The sequence below is a fragment of the Strigops habroptila genome, chromosome Z (genome assembly GCF_004027225.2).
Source record: "Strigops habroptila isolate Jane chromosome Z, bStrHab1.2.pri, whole genome shotgun sequence".
Classification (NCBI taxonomy): domain Eukaryota; kingdom Metazoa; phylum Chordata; class Aves; order Psittaciformes; family Psittacidae; genus Strigops; species Strigops habroptila.
In genome coordinates, this window is record NC_044302.2 from 42,392,442 (window position 1) to 42,417,167 (window position 24,726).

Here is a 24,726-nt window from a genome sequence, read left to right on the forward strand (position 1 = left end):
GAGTGTTTTACTTTTTGGAGCCCTGAGATCTCAGAACTGTTCATTGAATGAATTACCTGCCCTGCTGCAGTAGACACAATTTAAAAAATCTATGCCAGATTTCTTTTCTAAAGCTGTTCGTTATCTGGTAATCATGAAGTCAGCACGGGTATTACCTTTTACTGTGTTTCCGCTGAATAAAGGACTGATGAATCTTTAACCTTGGTTTTTCTGTAATCTTGATTGTCATTTTTTTCCCCAGGGCTTTCCCAAATTGGCATTTTTCCTTCCAGATTTCTTCCCTGAATTATATTCAAAGTAAACGTCCTTCAAAATACAATACTTACCCAAGCTGCAGAGCAGCTTCAGTTGCTGCTGCTCTTAAGTTGCTCTGCAGACCGTTTCACATGTGGAACCGTAGGGCATTAACAGTTCCCACAGGTAGCCAGGTTGCTCAGTTAGTCGTGTGTTGTTGTCCCTTACAGCGAGACAGTGACGATGACGATGACGATGATGACCGCAGCAGCGATCGGGAGGATGGGCCACTGGAAGAGCAGATAGAGCGCCTGCAGGAAAAAGTCGAGTCAGCCCAGAGCGAGCAGAAGAATCTCTTCCTTGTTATCTTCCAGGTGATGGGCACACAGTTCCCACTCTCAGTCTCACATGGGATTTGTAAGCTTTAGGCGTCACTGGTATCTCGGGCATCTTCTTGGAGTAAGAATATAGGAAAGGGTTGAAGGATTTACTGCGGGTTAGAACCAGTCCAGATCATCCCCTTGCAAAGACTGCTTCTGAACAGGACCTGCTCAGTTTCGAGTGCTCAGGAGCAGGGGAGTTCTGCTAGTGTACAGTTTCCTGAACAATCACAAGGTTGACTGGCTTGTAGTTGCTTACTAAATTCAGTGTTAGCTAAGCAAAATAATTAAAGATAATTATTCTCACATTGCTGTCAAAGCTGCTGTCCCCTGGATCCTCTTAGCTGAGGTTAGGGTTCCTTATTCATTTTATAAGACGTAAGGTTTATTTCTTTTCTTTTCCTTCTGTTGCAGCGTTTCATTATGCTGTTAACTGAGCACTTGGTGCGCTGCGAGACGGGTGGAATTGACGTGTTCACACCCTGGTACAGGAGTTGTATAGAGAGGTTGCAACAGATCTTCCTACAGGTAGGTGTGTGGAGGGCTGCGGGCAGGGAGGGGGGTGCCGATCGAAAGCGCCGTGCCCGGAGCAGTGCGCGGCGCCCGGGAGCAGCAGTAGGTGGCAGTAGCAGGCTGCTCTGAAGGCTGGTGTGGGGCAAGGACGTGACTCTGCCTCTGGCCACGTCTCTGACACAGATTGGTGGAGAAACTGGTTCGTGATCAGTTCCCACACTGTCAGCACGCTGCAAAAAAGATACTGAGATTTGATTAGGAATTTCGCCGAATTCCTCTTAACTGTGTGTTCATAGTAAGGGCAAAGTGGTGAGCGAACTAGGATACCAAAATAGATGTCTTTTATGTAAGTGGATTAAAGTATTGCAGAATTCCTTCTAATAAGATGCATAAATATCTATTAAAGGTCATTTTTGAATTCTTGGCTCTGTCTTAATCAGGTAGCGAGCACAGATGGCTGCATGAAAGTGATAGGAATATAAAATTACACCTGTATGAGCAGCAGAACTGTAGAGGAATAGGACTGGTAGTGTAGTCCCCCTCTGAGTTGAACCCTTCATGGGTAGTAAGTCTGGCTCCAGAGGAAAGCAAGTATCATGATTCTCTTAGGAATCTCTGCAGTCGAATGGGATCCTGTCCTCAATTCAGGATCCAGGAGTGAAGAGCTACAGGGAGCTCTTCAAACAGGATTTCTGCACTTGCTTTCTTCTTGCAGTCAGTGTGGCTCAGCATCACGCTTGCCTTGCCAGTGGCTACTGTGCTGTGGAAAGGAGATATGCTCAACAACTTCGATGAAAACATTTGACCTGTGATTCTTACATGTCTTGACCTCTCTGCTTGTTCTTATATAAATACAAATGAAATGTGTTTTGTTTTTTTTTTTTTATCTGCCAGCATCACCAGATCATCCAGCAATACATGGTTACCCTAGAGAACCTCCTGTTTACAGCTGAACTGGACCACCATATACTGGCCGTGTTTCAGCAGTTCTGTGCTCTGCAGGCTTGAGGATTATTCACGGGCAGAGTCTTGTCTGCAGGACTTTAGTGAATTTGACGTTTGGTTTTTTTACATGATAAAACTTGATATGGGGATAGAAAAATTTTTTGACTAAAACTGGCTTTCGTGTGCTCCTATATAAAACAATACAGTACTCTAACCAACAGCAAACTGTGTAAGCATCATAAGCCTTATAAGAGATGGCTGATAGGGGATAGACGTGAAGTATGAATTCTTTTCTTTGTCTTTTAACTTGGTTTGACTTTTGACTTTATAATAGTATTTTTGTTTCTTCTTTTTTGTTTTTATAAAAATCAGGAAAAAAAGAAAAGCCAAAAAAAAGCCCCGACATAAAAGCCCTCGAACAATAGAATTTGTTAGCCTGGCCTTTAAATCATAGGAATTACAGAAATGAGAAACAGTTGATACTGGTTTGTGAGTATGAAAGGGATGCACCTTCTCAGTGAACAGTGTGGTAACTTCTCTAGTATGGCATAGAAAAAGTGTCTTAACTTTGGGGATGTGAAACACTTGAGTTTAAGCTTTCAAAGTAGTATAGAGCATTTGGATTTGTTACTGAGCCAGCTAGGTTTTCAGTTTGAAAGAACATGGTTGTAATACAGTTGGAATATGGTTTTTTAAATTTATTATCTAGTGTCTTATTACAGCAGCTACAAACAAGTGGTAGAGGAACTTCATGGGCAGCATCTGAAAAACTCAGTCCTCCTCAAAGTGTGGTCGAAGAGTCATAAATTGCTCCTGTCAGGAGTCTTTACTGGTACACAGAGACAGCAAACCAGGGTTGGAGTGGAGCGGACTGGTGACTTCTGTGCTTCAGGCCCTACCTGGGTGTTGGGAGGTCCAGCACCCGGTGCCAGGGCAGCTTCTGGCAGGACCTGCTTCAGCTTCTTCCTGTATTTCAGCCTGTTGGGCTGCCACACTTGCACTAGGCTGAACCGCAGGGATGCCAGAAATCTTCCCAGTTAATGGTGCTGGATGAACCAAGTGCTCTCCCTTTATCTAGCTTAGTAACAGCAGCTTTGCAGTGTCTGCATCTGCTGCTGTTCCCTTGGTTTAAACATGCGATAACAGAACGCGGTTCCCACGTCTTCAGAAAACATTTTAATGCTGAATTAGGCGATATCTCACAGAGGAGGCAAAACAACCTGAGAATAGAGTAGCCTCAGTTTTGAGTTACACAGATAACATTACGTACATAAACACCAAGCCAGTGTGGTCTCTATTAGGGTAAGCAGTGACAGATGGTAAGGCGCTGCCTTAGGTGCTCCAGTTTGCCAGCATACAGGGCATTTCCAGGCTGCTCTTAGCCTCTTGATTATTCAGGTGAATGTTTAAAGAGTTGCATAGCCATTGCCAGTCAGTTTAAGCTTAGAAAGTGACGAGCTTTGAGCAAGTCTGTTCCTGTATGATTTTTTTTTTGTTTGTTTTCCAAGCATTATACCTGTTAAGGTATTTCAGCAATATTTCAGGATCAACTGACCTCCTAATCAACTGAGGAGGTTGAAAACGGAGCTTCCTACTTTGACATAAGTTTGTATGTGGCCCATAGCATTCCCATGTATCCTCATAGACTTAGATTTGTTACTTCTTCTTTCTCTACTGATTTGGTTCTTCCTTCCATTATTTCAGGGTATACTGTTACTTGTTACTTGTAAATTTGCTTTATGCAAGGGTTTTGTCAGTCATGCACAGACTAATGCTTCAGATATTTTTTTGTTATTGTTCTTGAGTAATCAAATAGCTGTTTGGGTATTTTTTAAAGAAACATTTAATACTGTAGAGGTTTTAATTGGGTTTTAATAGTTTTTTCACTGGCTTGGACCAGTGTCAGAGTTCTGCTACTAGCTAATGGTGGGGGTCTGACTATAAATGGGACTTCCATAATAATGCAGTTAGTTAAAACTTGCAAACCTGTAACTTCCTCTGAGCCTTGACAAATACGGGTGCTGGAGATCCAGTTGCACATGCCTAGGCGTAATCCTACAATTTAAAACCACCTAGCAATGTCTTTCAGAATCGGTTTGATTTACATGGCGATCATGGGCTGTGATTACATTTCCTGCCACCTTCCCCTCTCTGTGGGTCCAGCGCTGTACACCTGACTTGACCGGCACACTGGAGACGCTTACATAGCAATACCAGCAGCTGACTGGAGAACCCTGCAACTGCCGAAGCATGGGGTGGGTGGCGGGTAGTGTAAAGATGCTGTAGAAATGTGGTGTGGTTGGGGGGGGGAAAGATGCACAATTAAAAATAAATGAAGGTGAACCAGGTTGTTACTGCAGTGTTTGTCCTGCCTGGTCTGGGGGCCCTGGCACAACGGTGATGGGGGGTTGCGGGGGCTGTTCTGGGTTGGGATTCCATGCGGCCGGGGTGGAGCAGTTTCGTTTCCGCGGGGCCGTGGCCGGTACCCTGACTAACACAGCGCCAGCGCTTCTCCTCCTGGCACCGCGGGCTGATCCAGCAGGCTCCCTTGTCCTCCTGCGGGCCGGGCGAGGCAAGCGTGGTGCTGCCAGTGCCGCGGGGGTTGGCGGGGAACCCCTCCTCTGCCTTCCGCCTCCCGGCTGCAGGGCGGCCGCGCCGGGCAGGGCCGGGCCGGGCGCCGGTGCTGCGGCATGCCCGCCGGCCGTGAGTCAGCGCCCAGCACACACCGGCCCTGCAGAGGAGATATGGGGCCCAACGCAGCGCCGGGACATGGAACCTCCAAAAGCTCGGCCGGGACCGGCCGCCTCCCGGGGTGCCCCGGTCGCCGTGCCTGGGGGGAGGAGGCCGGTCACCGAGCGCTGCCCGCCCGGAGGGGGCAGTGAAGGCTCGTTCAGGGACCACCGCCTGCCCCCCCCCCCCCCCCCCCCGCGGCACCGCTGCCGTTAGCTCCCCCGAGCCCCCGGAGACTTCGCAGGTATTTGCCATGTGCATAATGGCAAACAAATGCAGAGCGTGTTCCCTCTCTTCGGCCGCTTCCACCAGCATTCCATAACAGCTGTTAAGATCCGAAATTTGCACCTGAAAGCAAATCCACCTTCTGCTGAAAGCAGTTGGGTGCACTTAAGAGATCTACCTTGGAATGCCACTTCCCCCGTGCCCCCGAGGAAAGGCATTTACCCTTTTGACTTGCAAATTTCGGACAGAGCTGCGGTGTGAGAGTCACCTTGGTCTCTGGTCCGAAACTTGGCGGGGGGGGGGGGGTGGGAAGCTGCAGAGGATACTGTTAACGACTCTCCCTTATGAATCACGCAGAGACGTGTCAGAACCTCCGCAGGGCAGGCGCCGTTCCTCTTGGGAACGCTCTCCTTCAATGGAGCCGAGTCTCCCAGCCCAGGTCTCCCACCAGCAGGGAAGGTGCTGTATTAGCCGGATGCCCCCTCCCCCAGTAACAGCAAACCAGACCAGCCAGATCTAGCGTAAAACCCAACGCGTATTGTTCTTATTGCTGAGCTTCTTACAACCAATGGAGCACCATTCCTCAGAGAATTCGGCAACAGCTTGTTCATAATTAGCATTTATTTGACTTCGATACAAAATACCATTAAAAAGATAATTAAAGGGTGTGTGGGGGGAAAGATTATTACTACATCTTCTCATAAGTCAATTCATGGCCACATACAATACATGTCTTTTTAAAGGTAGATTCGTCAATGTTTTCTTCTGGTCCATACTCATGTTCGTGGATACTGGTTTTTTTCTTCCACAGACTACTCCTCACAGCACGGCGGAGTTCTGATGAGAAATACAAGAAAATTTTAAGGTTTTAGTAAATCTTAAGCAATAGTTAATAACACTCAAGCTAACCAGGACTACAGATGCTAATCTGCCTGTTGCCTGTCTTCCATACATTTTGGGTGAGAATCTGCTACTGCAAGAACAAGCTCTGACTTGCCTTGCAACCTTTGCCTTGTTTGCATCTTTTAAAGGAGAAGAACTAGCCTGACAACGATGTCTCAGAAGGGAAGATTTTCCATATGAACTACATACACGTTGCCCGCTGCCTTTTTACACAGAGCCATTCCGAGGTATCCAAGAGGGGTCGGCGGAACGCAGCGTTTTCACCAGAACGCCCCATTTGTTTTACCCGGGCAAGGCAGAGCACTTCTCATTCTGGTCACAGCAAGCCTCCCGGATGAGCTGGCACTCTCCGCTCTGGGCCTGGTGCTGTGAGTTGCCCTGCAGCAGCCGTGGCGAAGCCAGCAGGTTCCAGGCGAGCGGGGCGTGCCAAGCCCGGGATGCTTCTCCGGATGTTGCAAGCACACGGAGCAGCACAACGCTGCCACGTCGGAGTGAAGCCGCTCAGGCTGCGCACCCCGCCACGTTTAGGCCCGTGCTTGGTCTCTGCTCTGGCATCTTGGCTACGCCCGGTCCCAGTCCCCCCATGTGCCGCTGCCAGCAAGGCACAGCACGGCACGGCACGGCAGAGACAGGGGTTATTTGCTCAGTCTCACGCTGGGCCCCTGCCAGACAATACCAGTACAGCCAGTCTGAGCTCTGCCCCATGAGTGTCGACCCAGAGAGAAGCACAGATGGGCGGCACAGACACCATGGTAAGCCACAGCTCTTGTGAAGGAGCACGTGGTCTTTCTTAAGATTTCGGCATGTCTGTGCTCAAAGTATTTTTAAAAAGTTCCACCCATTGAATACTCTCCTAAACACTAATTTTTCAGGAAAAAACAAGGATAATGAGCAGTAAAACCAGCAGCTGGGGATGCTGTGAACAGTGGGAAAAGGCATTTTCTACCTTCATTTACAGTTACTCCACCTGAAAGCACATGCATGACAGAATTATAACCCACTGCCACAAAAATCCACAGTCTCCCCAAGTCAGAAAATGTAACAGAAACAATCTATGGCACATTCTGGGTCATAAGAAAAAAACATTTAAAGCATCATAATGAACCATTGTAGCTGATTGCTCTCACACCATGTCCACAGGACAACAGGGTAATTCAGGTTGGAAAGGACCTCAGCTCCCTACCAGAGGTCCAACCCTCTGCCCAAAATAGTCAGCTATGAGGTCAGACCAGACTGCTCTAGGCTTACCCACACAGCTCCTGAAAGCCTCCATTTTGCCACACTGAAAGTATTCTCAACACTTTCATCAGATGCAGAAACAAATTCGAGCAGAACTACACTTCACCTCAGGTACTGCAAGTTTAACCCTTTACCTTTAACTTTCTTATCAAACTTCTTCTGTTTCATCTTCTCTCTGTTGTCACGGCGGAGTTCCTTTGCTTCTTGCAATGATTCTTCACTACTCCAGACTTCAAGAGAACGCTTGATTACCTGCAGGATGGACATAAATATGTTTATTTTTGCCCTGAAATTATAAAAGTAAACTATTCTAACTCACAAATTTAATTCTTTTCTGCTACACACACAAGCCAACCCAGTCTTGCCACTGCCTCCCATCTATCTCTTAGCTTTTGACTGCAAACATGCATTCCTTCCACAGCAAGAGGCAACACTGATTTTTAGTATTAGTAGATGCAACAGATCAAGCCCAGCTCTAATTTTGTGCGTATTCCACTAAGGCAGCAGCACTCCTACAAAAGTAGCAAACAAGACAAGGCAAGAGCTCTGGAAAATCTACTTGCCTTTCCTGCTGCCTCTGAGGGGAGAGCTGCGAACACGAGGCCACAGCTACAAAGGACTGCACACAGCAGCAGCTGCCCCACACCATTTCAGTGTCACTGAAAGGCCATGTGCTTCATGACCTGCAACTGCACACACCACCAAGTTGTGGGCCATGAACATCTTTACAATGCTCCCAAAACACGGACACTTCCATGAATTTGGACTACAGCTCTTTAACAATACAGAACATTTACACAAGCTACCCAGAATATACTAAACTTTGACAAAGTCATTCAGAAATCAGAACCAAAGCAACAACATTTTGGCTAATGATGTTGTAAGAAGGCAAAAAGAGTTCTGAAATATACTAAGTTTCTATACCTGTGGTTTTAAATAAAGTTTCATGTCACCCCATCGTGAATTGTGAGGGTTTTTCTTCACAATGAATCTGAGCACTGGTTCCCTCTTATCCAAGTCACAGTCTTTAAGAAGATACTCTTCTTTTGCTTCTGTCCTTGTTATAAGCTTATGCTTATCTTCAGTGTCTCTGGAAGACGTAAAATAATGATGAGAAAGCTGCACCTGAAAGCCCTGTTATTAACATCTAAGTCCCCACCATTTCTAACATTCCTGAAATACAGGCTGCCCTCATCCCTTCGGTTTTTTATGTATGCAAATAACTCTGGATTCTGACAATCTACAGCTAAACTCCAGGCTGGGTTTACTGAAATTAAGTTTAAAAATCCTCCCATTTGAGCACACATAGGCTGAGAAGCCTGTTTTTCCAGACGTGCTTTTCTTACATATTCTTACAAGAGGGAGTAGCTGAAACTTAAAAAGTAGGAATAACTTTAGGTATTCACCTAACCTAGATGCAATTCAAGAGGCAAAAAGAACAAGCTTGACACATGGTCAAAAGAGAAAGAATATGTAACGCGAGATAGGTCAGATCACCTGAGAATATACACACTCCATATGCTTCTAGATCCCAGAAACAGATTAGCAACACAGGCAGAGCACTCGCTTCCAAATGCAAATAGGCAGAGGAACCGTGCAATAAAGACTTTAGATTTTACCAGTCAGTGAAAAACTCTGCAGCCACAGCAGCATTTATGAGTTAATGAAAAAAAACCCCCCCTACATTTACGCAATCCTGACTGAAGTGTAACTTGAATTGCTCGAGCCGGAGCAATCTGCCAAACAGTAATTGCTAGCAACGGTCATCAAGGAAGCGCTGCTGCCAATGTAGCTTTACTAGAATTCAAAGTTCACCGTAAAAGCTAATGCAGCAAGGAATCGCTAGCGCTCTGCTGCGAGAGCTCACTCCGACGGAAAACCACTCCTCAGGCTCGGAGCCCTCTGCTTGACAGGCTCCATCCACCCACTTTATCTTGGAGACAGCACTTTGCCTCTAATGACTGAGCTGCCCACACCATGTGCACGCCCTGGCCGCTCCCTGTAGTAAGCAGGGAAGCTCTCGGAACAAACTCCCGGCTGCTATCTTTGTTTTTTTTTTCCTCCCCCATTCATTCTGACACTAATGGCTGGTTGGCTGCTGCTTCAGAGTCCGTTTCATTACCCCGGTTATCTCTGCGGCTTTTGGAGCATTTTCTGTTTGAGATAAGTGCCTTCTGCCCAAGGTCGAACTCCTGCTTACCGTGCACCTCAACCCGTTAACATCGCACGGCGACTCTGCCCTTTGGCTCCCCGCTCCCGGCTCTCTTGTGCTGATCAAAGTACTAACTTTACTCGGGTTAATTCCCGACGACTGCAAATACTCTCCTAATCCCCGCACTGCTCCAGAAAGCGGGCACTCTGCGTTCTATCAGCTTTTTGCATAGCCGTAGCCTGCCACACCGAACACATTTCCGTGCTGACACACGCACTTTACTGCGCTCCACGACATCAGGTTTGCACCACGTTAACGCAAAACCCCACCGATGCCCCTTAACCCCGACACAGGCTCACGAGACAATGCGCTGTTCTTCACTTTCATAATGGGAAATACAGGTAATCCCACAACTCCCGTTTACTTTCTCAGTACGTATTTAAAGTTACTGATAAACCGCCTCTTTGCCGTCAGCTTTTTTGATTAATCAGCACATTTGCGATTAACTCTATTATAGCCAGCAATCTTTTACATAAAATAAAGCTTTCCTCTCCTGATTATTTGCAGTACCTGCAATTATCACATGTTGCCCAATCAAAGTGCTGCATAAGGTAGGAATCCATGAATTCTTTGCCACAGTCTCCACAGATGAGATAGTCAAATTCTAGCACAGGTGCTAATGGAGAGAAATTTTTTTTCTTTTTAGGGAACTGTAACATTAAAAGCCAAACATCTGGAATTGGTATTACAGGCGACTTTACTAAAATTCACATTATAGAGTTATTTTTTACAGACTAGTTTCACTCCTCTATCGAAGTTTTCCCCAACAGTTACAAGTACAAATAGAAACCCGTTATCATTTAATCCCATCTCTGCTGGTGTATTTCTGTTCTTGCTGTAAGGTTCACTGTACAAAGTATTGGATTTCAACATTCAAATACACACATTTGTTTCGACTTAGCCATTGTTAAAAAAAAAAGAAAGAAAGAAAAAAAAAAAGCCCTCCGTGTTTCCTCATAAAGTGCTTCATATCCCCTCCTACAGCTTCCTCCGTTCTGGCCCTCCAAAATACGCCCCGATTTAGAGAGGACGTGCAGGCAGAAACAGGAGGAAGCAGAGAAGGGGATGCAGTTTGAAGAGGGTGGCGTGAGCAGGAAGCAGCACAGGAACAGCACTGGTATCATAGTCCTCTCAGTCTGCTCCAGTTTTTTTCCTAGCTCAGCCACACCTGCCTCTCCCTAAACGAGCTCAATGGAGGCATGGGATGGTTGCAAAAGCTCTTTCTTGTCTGTTCCGGGTGGCAGAAACGGAGGAGGATGGCCAGAGAGCTGCTAGGAGTGGAATGGGGATGGAGCTCCACTACAATCCTCTCCCCAAGCCCTCTCAGCACTGCTCCAAGCCCAGACTCATTCCACTGCCGGCTACCGCTGCTGGCCGCATCCTCGCCGGGCAGATCACCTCCAGCGTCATCGCCATCTGCTTTACATTCCGTGGGACACCGAGAAACACCGCAGCTATGAGGAACCCTCCTCTAGCAGTAACATTGCAATTCTAACAAAAATTCTAACATTTTTATACAGTTTCAAGGGCTAGAAGTGAGGCAATACCGCAGAATTTTAACAATACCTGAAAGATAAGATTAATGCTTGATATGCAGCACCATACATTTTTAATTGTGGTTGCATTTATAGCAGATTCGATCTTAGCAAAGACGACATTTTATGCCAATTCAGCCCCGCAAGCGACAGGGGGGGATGCTCAGTACTTCACATAGTCATGCTCTTACATCACATTTCATCATTTCAGGCAGTACTCCCGAACGTAGAGGCATTTTATTAAGACAATGACATCAAGAATTACACAGCAAAAACACCTCCCCCCGTGTAAAGGCATCCCAGATCCGCTTAATTTATTGTTAAACATTAACACCTCGAAAGAAGTAAAACTGCTCATCATTTACACGCTTAATGAAATCTGGTGGCGATTTCTAACAAAGAGATACTGCACCAATAGCCCCGCAGCCGATTCAGAGCAGAACAAAGCAAGACAAAGACAATCCCAGAGAAGAAATTGGATCTATTTTGGGATCCTTACTTCTCCATTTGCTTTTTGGAGGGAGAATATCACCAGACAATGTGTTGAAATCCTCCACCAACCGATCAGCAACTTGGCGTCAGAGTACGTTTTATAACGCGAAAAGCTGGCACTGCAGCAATGCTCTCATCTCAGCATAAACGCCATCAACCTCCAAATTCCCCAAACCCAACGAAATCCCGCGGATTCACACTTACTTTGCTCTCAAAATTCCAATTCCCGAAAGAAATCGTAGAAATAAGGTTTATCGAGGAAAAAAAAAAAATAAAAAAAAGAAGAAACGTGCTATATATACCCAAGGGCACTGGTTGTGTCCCACTTCCGCGGCTTAAAATTCTCCATTTTTAATTACCGCGTGCTTAATGCTGAAAGAATTCGGACGCGCCAGGAATTCAGCACATCCAGAAAGAGACGAAAAGAGGGAATGAGAAAAAAAAAGAAAATGGAGGGGGGAAAAGAGGTTAAAAAAAAAAAAAGAGAAAAAAAAAGATAAAAAGAGGGGGAGAAGAAAGGGGGGGAAAAAGCCCGGGAAAAAGAGAAAGGCGCCCTCTCTCCCGCGCCCTCCCGCCCATGCCGCCGCTCGCTGCTGCCCCCGCTCCTTCCTGCCCTCCCGCGCCAGCCCCGCGCACTCGGCGCCGCCTCTTTCCTGCTCCGCTCCCTCCCCCGAGGGTCTCTGGCTTTTTTTACCGGGGGGATGCACGATTTTCCCGGCGCCGCCGCCGGCCCCTTCCTCCAGCTCCTCCTCCTCCTCCTCCAGGAAGAAGCCCCCTCCCGTATCCACGACCTTGGCGGGGGCCCTCGCCCGCTGGCCGCCTGCGGAAGACAAACGAGACGCCGCGTTAAGTGCCGCGGCTGGAGCCGCCGCCAGCAGGGGGCGCGCCTGCGCAGCCCCCCCTTCTTCCCCCACACCATTCCTCTCTCTTCCCCCCCCACCCCCCCCTCCGCGCGCGAGGCGGGGGGCCCCGGCGCGCGCGCGAGGAACCTCCTTTCCCCCCCCACCCCCCCAATATCCAGCAACGTGGGGGGAGGGAGGGGGCCCTCGCGCCTCACGGCTTAACCCCCTTACCCCCCCCACCTCCCTCGCTCCCTTCCCCTCCCCCCCCCCCACCGCTCCCGCCGCCTCGAGGCGCTCCCCCCCACCCCCCCACGAACAACCTCCCTTCGCCCCCCAAGGAAAGAGGAAAGGGCGCGGGGAGCTGCCCGGTGAAGCCGGGACACTCCACCGCCGTCCGACCTGCGGCAGGATAGGGCCGAGCCGCCAGCCGCGCCTGCCGCAGTGCCAGCGCTCGTTGCCGGTTCCGTTCCATCTTCGCCAGCGCTGCCGCCGAGAGGGACGGTCGCTCGCCCGCCGCCGCTGAAGTCTCCACTTCCTCAGGCGCCGGGACGGGTGCCGGTGCCGGTGCCGCGCCCGCCATGGCGGCGGAGGAGGCGCGGAGCGGCGCGGATCCCCCCCTCGCTCCGACAGCCGCGACTCGCCCTTCCCCTCGCACGAGCCGCGCCGCACTGCGCCGGCGCACCGCGCGAGGCGGGGGAGGGGGCGAGAGGGGCGAGGCCCCCACGCATGCGCGCAGCCGCCGCCTCGCCTCCCCGCACCGCCACGGCGGGCCCCGCCTCACCGCCGCGCGGGGCGTGCCGGGATCCGCAGCGGGCGGGGGAGGGGGGGGGGGGAGAAGAAGGGGGGGAAGGAGTGCGCGGGGCCTGGCGGGGCGGGGGCCGGGGCCTGCGTGGCGCGACGCCACAAGGGGCTGGGGACGGCGGGGTGGGGGGGGGTCGGGTCTGCGGCACGGACGGGGCGTCCCGGGGGAAGGTGGACGGGGGAGCGGGGGGGGTCGCCGGAGCGGCGGGACCCAGTTGTGGGTCCCGGTGCGGGTATCGGGGTGGGGTGGGGAGGGGGAGGGGAGCCATGACCCTGCGATTTCCGCGCTGGGCCGCGTGTGCCGCTTCGAGCGTTTTCTGCAGCACCCCCCGCTGTGGGCTTGGGCAACCCTGTGGAGAGAAAAAAAGCAGACACCGCACCGCCCGTTCCTCCCTTCCCCTTCCCCCCGCCCGCCGCGGCGGCAGGAATTCCTGAGCAGCGTCACCCGCCAGATCCCCCTTTGTCCGCCTCCCCGCGCCCTCCGCAGCGACCCCGCAGCGCTCCGCGTCCCGGCGCCGCGCCGGCCGGGACGCCCCGGTCCTCCACGCGCGCGCTGTCCCCAGCTCCTCCGACCGCAGACAGCGCGGCCCCGGTTCCCCCGGGCGCGGCAGCGGCAGCGCCTGGCCGGGCCTGCCCGAGCAGCTCCCGAGCACGTTTTTCCGCCCCGGAAAAAAAAAAAAAAAAAAAAAAAAGCCAAGGCACTGAACTGGTTTGGCGGGTGCTCGGGGCCCCGGGTGACCCGCGCCGCGCTCCGCATGGCACCGGCCGACTCGCTTACCGACATTCCCGCCGCTACCTTTAATGGTTGCGCGTGATGCGAGAGCCCGGGGAGAACAAATGCAGCCCGGAGCCTTCCTTATTGATGAGATACACGTAAATGGCTTTGTCATGCAAATGTGGCTCTAAGCCACTTTCATATAAAGCCAGCTTAATGCCCAACAGCCAGTGACCCTCCCTCGTCCGTTAGGCAGCGCCTGCCCCGTCCTTGAAGAAACAGGGACGGCGGCGCCGGGGCAGTTGTTGGCTCCGGCCACCATGCCGAAGTGGTGTGACCTTACAGCGCTGAAAGGAGTCGTGCCCCGTAGTCCTCCCCTCCCCACCCCACCCCCCCAAAATAAGGTCTCTCTCTTTCACGAAATTAGATTTGCTGCCAACCCGTCACCGCTGCCCTCAGAAAACATCCCCAGCGCCTCTCCGTCCCCGTCCTCGCTGCTCACCCGGCACAAGCCCGGCTTCTGCCGTGCCGAAAAAACACATTTTGATTTCCTTTGCAGGCTGGTACTAACTTTCGGCAGCAGCCAGCAGAGTGTGCTGTGAACGCTGCGAAAAGGGCACCCTACTTCTGGGAATTTTTTTTTTTTAATATAAATATATATATATATATTTAAACGCGGATGAAGACATCTTAAGTGGTTCAAATATCTGCATGAGCAGTTGGTAGTTCCTCCTGTCAATTACAATACTGGTCTCGTCACAGATCACAGAACCTCCTCCTTAAAAATTAATAGCCGAGTCATACTAAACTGCCCGCTTCCAGCAAGATTGCTTTTCAGTGTTTGTGCAAAGTTGGACACTCGCCACAGTGAACGTGTCCGGACACCTTTCACGGTCACAGAGAAGGGTCTGCAGCACGAGGTGTTTCATAGATGAAAATTCAAATTGTAATCCTGGCCTACCGGAAGCAGCTTACGAAACGGAGCAGTATGAGCACACATTTCTGCAGCCTCATTACGCTCTCCTTTGGACTTAACCGACGGTAGAGTTACAGAGAGATTAATAAATGCCTTAGAAGTAAGTAAAATAAGAGTAGTTTTTAAGCAAAATGTTTGCTACGTGGCTTGGAAAATTTCTGCTTGAAAAGTAAACACAACTTATCTGCGAATTCCTGATTTTATTCGAGTGTCCGTCTTTTCTCCCTGGCTCTCTAAGAGTGGAAATTTCGGGAATAATGAACTTTTGAGTTGTGCTTGGGGGTTAACAAATAGTTCATTCACAAACCAAAAACTGAAACTGCGTTAAATTGAAGTCAAGCTTGGGACACTCTGCAAGGGGTTTAAGTGCAGAAGGTCATTATTAATTACGCAAACAAACTGAAAATTAGAAGGAAATCAGAAGACATAAACGAAAGCAAATTCAGAGGCAAGACACTCGAACAAAACTGGCGGTGGGCCGCAGCTATCTGTGCAGTGCAGATAGTGCTTTATTCAGTGAAACGGTTTTAGAAACGTATGCTAAAGGGCCTCTTTTTTTTTTTTTTTTTTTTGGCTTTTTGTCAGGGTCAGTATGACTGGGCAATCACAGCAGAATATTCTCCCCATCTCTGCTTCAACCAGGATGAATCAAATACAGCGCTTCTAATTTTCAGTGGTCATGAGAAGGTGATAAAATAATAGTTATGCATTAGCGAGGGGTCACAAAATATCTCGTATGCACTCCTCTGGTCATGGAATAATACCCGTATTTAATACTAAACACACATCGCTCAGTGGGTGCACGTGATTTAATAATCATAATGGTATCTCTGTTTTCCATAGGTTTTCAGGTGCTGTATGCCAAGTAATACTCGATATTACTTGGCTGCTGGTAGCCATGTATTAAAAAGTAGCTTTCATTAATTGGCAAGTGAAGACGTGCATTATTTCATAGCCACAATGAACAGCATCAGTTTGAGTAGTTGAGTGCAGGAAGGCAGCTTAGCAGTGCTTGGCAACTCATCCCTCCCTTGGAGAAAATGGCGAGCAGTAAGACGAGAATGTTTGCTGACTACACAAAACTTTCTCAAGTTAGCAGGGGTGAGGGTCATCCGTAAAGAATGTGGGTGACTCGGCAGTAAAAACGTAGATTAAATACAGGGTAGATAAATGCAAGATGACGTATATGCGGAAACCTGGACCTAACTTTACAGAAACAACAGCGATATCTGAAATGGCTCCTTGCCTCTCAGGAGGGGGACTCTCTGTGGCCCGCAGAAACACTAGCTTGGTGTTTGGAAAAGCAAGGCATGTTTTAAGGAAGGGGACAGAGAACAAAACAGGGAACATATTTATGGCATTCTACAGATCTGTGGTGAGCTTGCACCATTAGGGCTGTGTCTGGTTGTGCTTCCTGCTTCTTAGAAAGGAAACACTGGAACAGGATAACAAGGATGCTCGGCTATCTGGCTTTGTGTCCTTTGAAAGCAACAATTAAGTAGGCTCAGAGTTTTCGCTCAAAAGAAATTGCTGAGGCAGGATATGCCTAAGTAACTTGGAGAGGGTGGGCAGCAACTGGCTTTTTGAGTGCAAACCACCAAATTTGTGGTAGTGGGAGAACAAGAGGTGGTGGTTCTTTGAGCAGTCACATCAGGGTGGATGCGTGCCATGCCTTTCCGAATGGCACACTGCGTGCAGGGTGTTTCTTTGGGGTGCAGGGGAGGTTGGCCAAGTATTTGGGAGAGGGCTGCGTTGAGAGTTAGGGAGCCAACACCCCCCGTCAGGCTCAGGAAATCCCCAGAGCTAAGAGCAGTTGGAGGCTGTGGGAGTGTTGCAGAGGAGGTTATGTCGTCTATTTCCCTTGTGTTCCTTCTTCCCTTGATGTTCGCTTGTGGCGGAAACGGGAAGTTGGACTGAACTGGTTCGCCATCCCAGGCGGTACACCTCTTCCTCTGTATTCACACGGAGTCACTCTGCAACTGATACTTAAACACCTGGAGCCACATGATAGGAAGTAAGCATGTGTGATGGGGTCTTTCAAACCAGATTCAGTGTACGTCTGTAACCAGGAGTTACTTACAGAGCAGCTGCAGGGCTGTGTATCTCCGTTTCGCCTCATGATAACGCTTATTTCTCTGCATCCCCAAAGTCTTAGCAGCGATCTGCATACAGTTGCATTGCCTACAACCAAACTGTCTTAGGCCTCCCTCAGTAGAAATATTTGTTCCATGAGAAACAGATCTAGCAAAGTCTTACTTCTCTATAGGTTTGTCTTTTGCAGGGAGTGGCAGTCGAGAAAAATCTCTTTGCTGCTCTCCTTCCCCACCCACCCCTCTCTCCCTCTCCTTTTCCCTCTCCTTCTCCCCCTGATGGTTCAGATGGTAGCATTGGTTTTAGCCGCATTTGGATTCTGTAGCCAGCAACTGACCGTCCAATACACTCAGGCTGTTGGCTGCTGCCTCTCAGCATGACTAAGACATTGGATTTTGCCCAGTGATTTCAAATGCTTTTATGGGAGAGAAGAGTTCAGTTGCATCCTTAGAGATGCAAAGCAAAAGACACCATGTCTTTTGTGATTGTATTTCCATCAGGTTTTTAGTTTGATACACCCATTTTCTTACATTACCTTAAACAAATAAACGGCAAAGCATTGCTGGCTTCTTGGTGAAAAAGAAGCATGTGACCTGTGAAAGATGAAGGAAACTTGTTAAAACCAGATAGTGCACCTGCTTGGATTTGTGTGTTCTCCTCCTGAACTCACCTATGCCGTAGCTCATGGATCAGAGATACACGTGAGTCATCCTGTTGGACAGAATGGGACATGCAGAGTAAATTAAGTTTGTCATCTCTCTGTGAGATTTTCTCCTTTGCTTACTACCTGTAGGAGGGGATTTTCATGGTAATGTGACCTGTCTTCACGCTCCATTTGTCATCTCCCAATTGATGTATATAATCTTGGTTGAGCAGATAGATAATGGAGGAAACACGTAAAGTGTTGAACGCTTGAGCAACAGATCTGAAAAGAACAGGTAGGCAAGAACTGGAGTGCAAATGTTTAAAGACAAAAATTGGCATTCTTCCCTGACAGAAGGTCTTAATGCAAGTTTGTTATTATTTTCTCGTTACAGGATATGTCAGAATGTGAAATGACAATGTAAATATCTTTTATTTGCTAGCATCGTACATGACTTTTGTGTTTTATTGCTTTTACTGAATAGGACTTTAATATGTTTGCTTTTAATATAAATAGAAAACACTGGTTTCACATATGTGAACAGGAAAATGTCAAGGCATGATGAAAAAAATGCTGCTTTTCACTGTTTCAGAGATCGCCACAAAGCTGCAGGCTTTTGTTGTTGATTGGCAATCCAAAAAGAGAAATCCTCTTTTGCTATTTTACGAGGAAAATAACCTTTCTCTTCCTTGCGCGTAAAGAATGGCAAACTGGGGCAAAATTACAAACATGTTCTGTAACTGTGGCATAGCAGCCTTTGACAGTTTGGTATGTTCAATGCAAGGAATAAAAACACTGTAGGAAAGTAGGAATGTATGTATTTTTTTCTGAAACTAAGATGGGGTGGGGGGGGGGGGGCGGGGTGTGTTTCTTGCCCCACCAATGGCTGGCACAGGAGATGTTATAGAAATGGGTTTGAAGACTTGTCTCAACTGTCATGATGTTGAACTCCTGAGGCTTTGGGACTTTTTCTTCCAAATGTGCTAGGCTTGTCATGTGTAGGGATATTTGCATCTCAATAAAAGGGTTGTGTGTATTGGCAGATTTTTCTTCAATATTCCTGTTTGGCCAGTTACTTAACCCATGCAAGAACCTTTCCTATAGCAACTTAGAAACATTAAGAAACCTTGCCTAATGCTGTAGTCAGTTTTTTTCTATTAAGAGGATTTTGGGCACTTCTGAGGCAGAAAACTAGTACATCATAGAATCACAGAATGGTTTGGGTTGGAAAGGACCTTAAGATCATCTAGTTCCAGCCCCCCTGCCACGGGCAGGGACACCTCACACTAAACCATGTCACCCAAGGCCCTGTCCAACCTGGCCTTGAACACTGCCAGGGAGGGACCATTCACCGATTTTCTGGACAACCTGTACCAGCACCTCACCACCCTCACAATAAAGAACTTCTTCCTTCTATCTAGCCTGAACTTCCCCTGTTTTAGTTAGAACCCATCACCCCTTGTCCTGTCACTACAGTCCCTGATGCAGAGTCCCTCTCCAGCATCCTTGTACACCCCCTTCAGATGTTGGAAGGCTTCTATGACTATTTATCAGGCTAATCTCCAAGACATGAGATGTAGCTGCTATTGATGGTAAAAGGCTGAGCATTCTGGAGAAAAGTGTAAAATCCTGGTCTTCCTGAAGTATTTAAGGAGATAGGGAGTGTAGGTATTGAAAAATAAATTCTTCACATTTCTGCTTTGTATCATTCAGTGTATTATACTTTTTTCCTCTTTTTCGTTTCTTTTTTTTTTTTTTTTTTTTTGTTTAAGCCATACCATAAAGAGAGATTGCTTCCAAGTCAGCCTGACTTGTTCCTGTGTGCAGAGTAAATGGAATGGAAAACTGCAAAACAGCTGACAAGGTCTGCTGTAGCAAGAAAATCATGTCCCAGTTACCAGCATTTAAGCAAGATGTGTCTCTTTCAGAGATAGCAAATCTCTGCAAAACGTTTTGTTGCCGTTGTCCACAGGTTTGGTCAGATCTCCCTCCAGAATTTGTTTTCCTTATGTTAGCTGGAAACATGTGATGAGAGGTTCATCTCACAGTGCTGGCTACGCGCATCTCCAGGCTCCAGTCCTGCTCTTCAGGGCCACCAGGAAGGGAACTGCATCTGGTTCAGTGCATTGATGCACAGGAGGAGAAGGAGGATGTGGAATTGATATTAATGACTGGACCATGCATTTTAAGTTCACACCATCCTACCCGTGAGAGAAATACGGGGCAAACGTATGGCTTAAGCCTCCTAGGAATGCAGGACCAGCGGGAGGTTCTTCTGAGGCAAATGCCATCCACAGCATTTGAATCTTGAACGTAATCTGAATGTATCCTCTCAGCATGACCAGAAAGTAGTTTCTCCTCAGGGTCTTCACTTACCTGGTTTCCTTCAGTTAGCTGATTTTGTTGTCTTAGTTTCACGGGGTTTTTTTCTCTCTAGGGAGAAACTTGGCTTTGCCTTGCCGGAAAGGTACCAGTGACCGTAGCAATTTAACACACAACATGAATTAATTTCTCTCTTTAAACAGGAAAAAATGTGTTCCAAAGGTTTTTAATACCCCTGATTTAGTTGAAACTGTTTATGAGTGAAGGAAAATGGAAAAAGTTCCTGATGTCCGTGTCTCTCACAGGTTTGAGACATGTACTAAATTCCTGTGTTACTACACCTTCATCCAAATGGTTAATTTGTTCAAATCAAACTTTTTCATAGCAGCGGCAAGGTAAAGCCAGATCCGTTTATTTGTAAGATTGTTTTGCTCCTTCAGAATTGTTTTTTCTTTGTTGTATAGGTGTGCTGAGCTTTGCCATTTGCTGGAACCCTTCTGAAGAGCATGGTATGTCCAGTTATTGCCTAGAGCTTGGTAAGTAATTTGTGAGGAAAATTTAAAAAGAGGGGGAAAAAAAAGTTTTTTCTTTTCCTGACCAGATTTGGGATCTAGTTAGCGAGTGATTTAGTGACACGGCGCTTTTGTTGCAGGAGACCGCACTTCCTTAGGTTTTGCTCAGACAGAGTTTTAATTACAAAGAGGTCAAAGGAATTTGAAGGTAATGAAGTGGCTTTTAAGGAAAGCATCCTTACCTGTCTAGGAAGCATCCTGTCCCGCATCTCTCCACTCCCTGGTTGGAGCCCCAACACACGCCGCACCAGTCACTGCAGCTGATCCACCGCGGGTGCAGTCCCGTGCGGGGATGGCTGCGTTGCTTCTCCCGACTCTGGTCTGTCTCTCCAGGGGGCATTGGCACGGGTAGTGTTAAACTTCACCAGCTTGGACTTTGACCTGTCAAAGTTTGGATCTTCCCGAAGTCACTTTTTTTTTCTCCACGTCTTGTTTTTCCCGTTTCGAAGGGATATTTGGTTGCTTGGGTTTTGTTTGTTGGGTTTTTTTTCCTTGTTTGTTTGTTGTTAATTATTTTTTCCCAGAGATTTTCAGGAAGTTCTGAATGTTGCACATTTTCCTAGGCTACGGTTGAGGTTTTTTTAGGAGTTTCAACTCTCCTTTCTGCCCCCCCCCCCCCCCCCCCCCCCCCCCCCCCGCTTCCTCCGCACTTTTCGGAGAAAGCAGGAAAAAAATTTGGTGAAGTCCCGGCAATGTCTCATCGAATTCATTAACATTTTGGTAGACTTGGTGTCTACCAAAGTCTGAAAGCACCTCAGACATCCATTGATGTGGACCATTTATCTGCAGTAGCCACTCCAGCTCTTCTCTGAGCAATGTAATTCCTCATGGACATTCGAAAGCACTGGAATGCTTTGTCCCAGCTTCTTTGTTTTCTGAGCCTGTCCCTCCTGTTGTCCATAGGAGTGGTCTCCTGGAACATTTAAGTGCTGTGATGTTGCAACCTGAGCTTCTGCCCTAATACCCTGGTAATTTAAATACTTCCCTTTTTTCTTTCATAATTTCATTAATTCGCTTGATAGTGTGAAACTTGCTTTCTTGCCACTTCTTACCTTTCCTAAGGTCGCTCAGAATTAGACACTGCAGTAAACTTCTGTGCAGCACAAAATCATCTTAATTTAGGTAGAATCCTGGTTGCAAAGTTCCTCACACAGGACATCAATTCTCTTGATTCGTACGTTTACACGGCAAATCCCAGAGGACTCACCCGGTAAGTAGTATGCTTTCATGGCAGCAGATAATAACAACTTACTAATTTAATCGCACAATATAATGATTAAATGAAGACCAGTGTGATACTAATATGATACGGCAAATTCTTGCTCGGTGGTACATGCCTAGGAGGTGTGTTTGGAAATTAAATGCAAACAAAGCATGCTTGCTAGCTACTTGGCATTCAAGATATTCTTTCTAATCTTTTTGCTTCTGCAAAGACTCAATTCATCTGTCCCATACATTTGACAATTTCTGATGTTATAACTCCTGCTTATTCTAACTAAAGCTAACTTGACTGAAGGTGCCCGAAGTTATCATACATTCCAGCATAGTACTTATGTTCTGATTCTGGTTTTTATGTTTAATGATAATCAGATACTAATTTCTTTATTATCTTATGGTAAATTCTATACTTAGGCATCTTTCAGAAGTTGTGATTAAATGTTTCATGATTGCTTCAGAGTACTGCAACGGATCTGTAAAGTAATGATTTGTAAATCATTACTCCCTCTTATGGTAGCCACACTGCTTTCCTCTTAACAGATCATCTTTATGCCGTTGTACATTAATTCCATTTTCTGTTATAGTTTCTACTAAGGTTTCCTTCATAGTGAGGTATGGAGACCAAACTTACTGCTCTGTCAATTTTTTTTAACCCTTCCTGAGGGTTTCCGTGGCAGTTTTGAAAATTGCAAATAAAATGACTGTTTTTCACTAAGCTGCAGAAAGTTTTAAAACGTTTTTATTAAATGCATAGCATTTTTGATGACCAAACAAGATAAAACCTTGCAGTTTTGTCTTTTGGACTGATATAGCGTGAATAACACACAGCGTATTCACTTGTAAATGTTAATAAACTTTCTGGGTACCCTGTTTGCATGAGAAAGCGGCTACGCTAACGGCTTACTTAAAAAGGTTTAATTAGTATCTGCGATAATGACCACAAGAGGGTGCTCTTATTACTGTTCCACGAGCGCCGGTGGACTTTCCATCCTCCCAGCTAATGGGATAGCCGATTTTAGCACTACAAAAATTCAAGTGAATTCTTAGTCAGTGGAATCTTGCTAAGTTATTTGAAATAAGCAACGATACTTGTCTGTATAATCCCCACCCAAATATGCTTTCTTCCATCTTGACGCTGATCCAGACAGTATTTTCAGTTGCTCAGCTTCATTTAATGCATTGTGGGTTTTTACATTAACACAGCTGTAAGGATGGCAAGAATCTTCATTTACCTTAGTGGCAAGTGTCACGCCTACAAAGTGCATATTAGAGCGTTTCATATTTGATGCAAAAGTTAATACCTCTTTGCCAAAAAGAGAAGAATTTCCGTGTATGGCATTGCAAATACTGCAGTCAAGTTTTCTCACTGCATAGCCTACAGAAAAAGACTTGATTTTGCTTTCCATCTTGTTAGCAATTTATTCAGTGGAGCTGGACAAGTAACTTACGGCCCTGTTCCCCAAGATGCCTCATTTACCCCCTCCCAGAATTTGCAACTTCAGGTGAGTTGTATGCCTCTCTTTCCCTGTGTGTAGAATGAGAGTGTGTCCATCTTGGTTTTACAGTGCCGCTTACATTCCTAACAGAGAGTGGATGCCATGTTCGCGCGGCACTTCCCACTTGACCGCCAGTTGGTGAAGTACATGTGCTAAACACGATTCCGTTCGCGGGTAAGCCACTTGGCTAACCTGTTTTCAGATGCCGTGGTCAGGCTGCTGTATTTGCACACACATCACTGATCTTTTGTCGCGGTTTGTGCTGACACCATAACAGCTTCCAAGCGGACCACCCACCCTGCAGTGCAGGAATGCTTTTTACACAATTGACAGACCTTTGGGTTGTTTCCTTTCTTTCCTTTTTTCAAATCCCGTTCCTCTGAATCTGTCGTTTATTGAACAACAGATGCAAATAGTGGTAGCAGCGTTCAGTTTGCTGTGTGCTCGCGCTGCTGACAAAAGAGCATCGAGACTAGAGGAGGGAATTTTGACTTTGTACAAGCTGAAGCCGACGAGATTTACTCCCGCTGTAAGTCACATTGTGCAGTTTTGAATGAAGCAGCCAGCTTCTGGCTGATTCTTTTTTCTCTCTTGGAAACTGAAAGGAGGCGGTCCTGAGAGGCACAGCAACTGAGGCAAAAGCCGCTGTACTGCTGAATCAACCCAAACCACAGCTATGCCACTCTGGAGTCAAAGGTCCAGGGGCTTGTCTGCACACCACCCAGCATGGCAGCGCAGTGGAGCCGCTGTCCCATCCTTGCGAGAGGACCTGCAGCAGTACTGGGTTGCCTCTATAGGAATGGCCGTGCTTGTGCTAGGGCTAGCAGTGTGGAGTTGCTCTGCCATGTTAGAAATGGACCTGCTGACCTGACCGTATCCCAAAATGTCCATTCACTGAAATCAGTACTGCCTGACCTTTCCAGCTCTAGTTTGTCAAAGTATATTTCCTAAACTTTCCTAGCTAATTTCCTATTTCCTAACTGTTTCCTAACTTTCCCAGACTAATGATTAAAGATACAGGTCTTTAAGGCAAACAGCTAGGAAAAGCGCATCCTTTCTGTGCACTCCCCAGGGCAAACAGTGGTGTACTTCTCTGTATTTAATATGACTTTCAGTAAGCATAAAAATCATGCGTAAATCATAGGCACATGTTACAGTGTCCTCAAGCCCCCAGTGGTATCTCTTCAATGAGCTCTTTAGGGAGCACGACTGGTGAAGACAGCTGCGAGCAAGATGGTACAAGATCACATACAGGATTAGGAGGACAGTTCTAGTAAAACTTTCCGGACACTTACCAGGAACAAGGAACCAATTAATGAAACAGAGCCTGCTCCAGGTGTCCTTCTGCTGGCTCACAGGGTCTTACAGCACTTGGAATCCTTACATTAAAAATCATTTACAGAAAGAAGCTTCCTGGTGGACTGTCAGGCATAATTTGTTTCTCTTTGTACACCAGCTCTGCTGATTGGCAGTGTGTAGTCCAGCTGGGGAGGAGAAGGGGAGAACCACTCAGGGTGAGCTAAGTAAGTATAGCTGTTCCTCAGTTTTGGAGACCTCAGTGTCAGGGGAATAGCTCTGGAACTAGGATTCCTGAGCAAGCCCCTTTTTTCCCATGCAGAAATTTTGTCCACACCAAACAACA

General features: G+C 47.3%; 2 protein-coding genes and 1 long non-coding RNA gene across 7 annotated transcripts in view; 2 read left to right on the forward strand and 1 right to left on the reverse strand.

Annotated features, from left to right (window-relative positions):
- NCBP1 (nuclear cap binding protein subunit 1) overlaps window positions 1-4,378 on the forward strand; it is a 32,551-nt gene extending 28,173 nt beyond the window's left edge. For all 3 annotated transcript variants that reach the window (XM_030471227.1, XM_030471228.1, XM_030471229.1), the window contains 3 exons: window positions 465-608; window positions 1,029-1,142; window positions 2,022-4,378. In XM_030471227.1, coding sequence (XP_030327087.1) covers window positions 465-608; window positions 1,029-1,142; window positions 2,022-2,135 — 372 coding nt within the window. In that variant the 3' untranslated portion in view covers window positions 2,136-4,378. The remainder of the gene's footprint in view (window positions 1-464; window positions 609-1,028; window positions 1,143-2,021) is intronic.
- A 1,250-nt stretch (window positions 4,379-5,628) lies between these two features.
- Window positions 5,629-14,027, reverse strand: XPA (XPA, DNA damage recognition and repair factor). Of its 2 annotated transcripts, XM_030471236.1 has the most exons (7): window positions 13,830-13,881; window positions 12,650-13,401; window positions 12,103-12,228; window positions 9,892-9,997; window positions 8,094-8,259; window positions 7,304-7,421; window positions 5,629-5,864 (listed from the first exon to the last, which is right to left on the reverse strand). In XM_030471236.1, exons 2-7 carry the CDS (start codon window positions 12,828-12,830, stop codon window positions 5,716-5,718), a joined length of 846 nt encoding a protein of 281 aa, XP_030327096.1. In that variant the 5' UTR covers window positions 12,831-13,401; window positions 13,830-13,881; the 3' UTR covers window positions 5,629-5,715. The 2 variants fall into 2 exon arrangements, with proteins under 2 accessions (XP_030327096.1, XP_030327095.1); XM_030471235.1 differs by having other exon boundaries at window positions 12,650-14,027.
- A 7,112-nt stretch (window positions 14,028-21,139) lies between these two features.
- Window positions 21,140-24,726, forward strand: part of LOC115601344 — a 35,382-nt gene continuing 31,795 nt past the window's right edge. Inside the window, exons 1-4 of one of the 2 annotated variants that reach the window (XR_003989311.1) lie at window positions 21,140-21,338; window positions 21,433-21,580; window positions 23,003-23,090; window positions 24,541-24,607. This is a non-coding gene — a long non-coding RNA (uncharacterized LOC115601344). The remainder of the gene's footprint in view (window positions 21,339-21,432; window positions 21,581-23,002; window positions 23,091-24,540; window positions 24,608-24,726) is intronic. The other variant, XR_003989312.1, reaches the window with a different exon arrangement.

Excerpts from the sequence above, each read along its gene's own strand:
- XPA (XM_030471235.1), bottom strand. The coding sequence starts at position 13,835 with ATGTCGGTAAGCGAGTCGGCCGGTGCCATGCGGAGCGCGGCGCGGGTC. Across the intron at positions 8,260-9,891 it reads GCAACATGTGATAATTGCAG|AGACACTGAAGATAAGCATA; the intron begins GTACTGCAAATA and ends TACGTCTTCCAG. Across the intron at positions 7,422-8,093 it reads AACTTTATTTAAAACCACAG|GTAATCAAGCGTTCTCTTGA; the intron begins GTATAGAAACTT and ends TCCATCCTGCAG.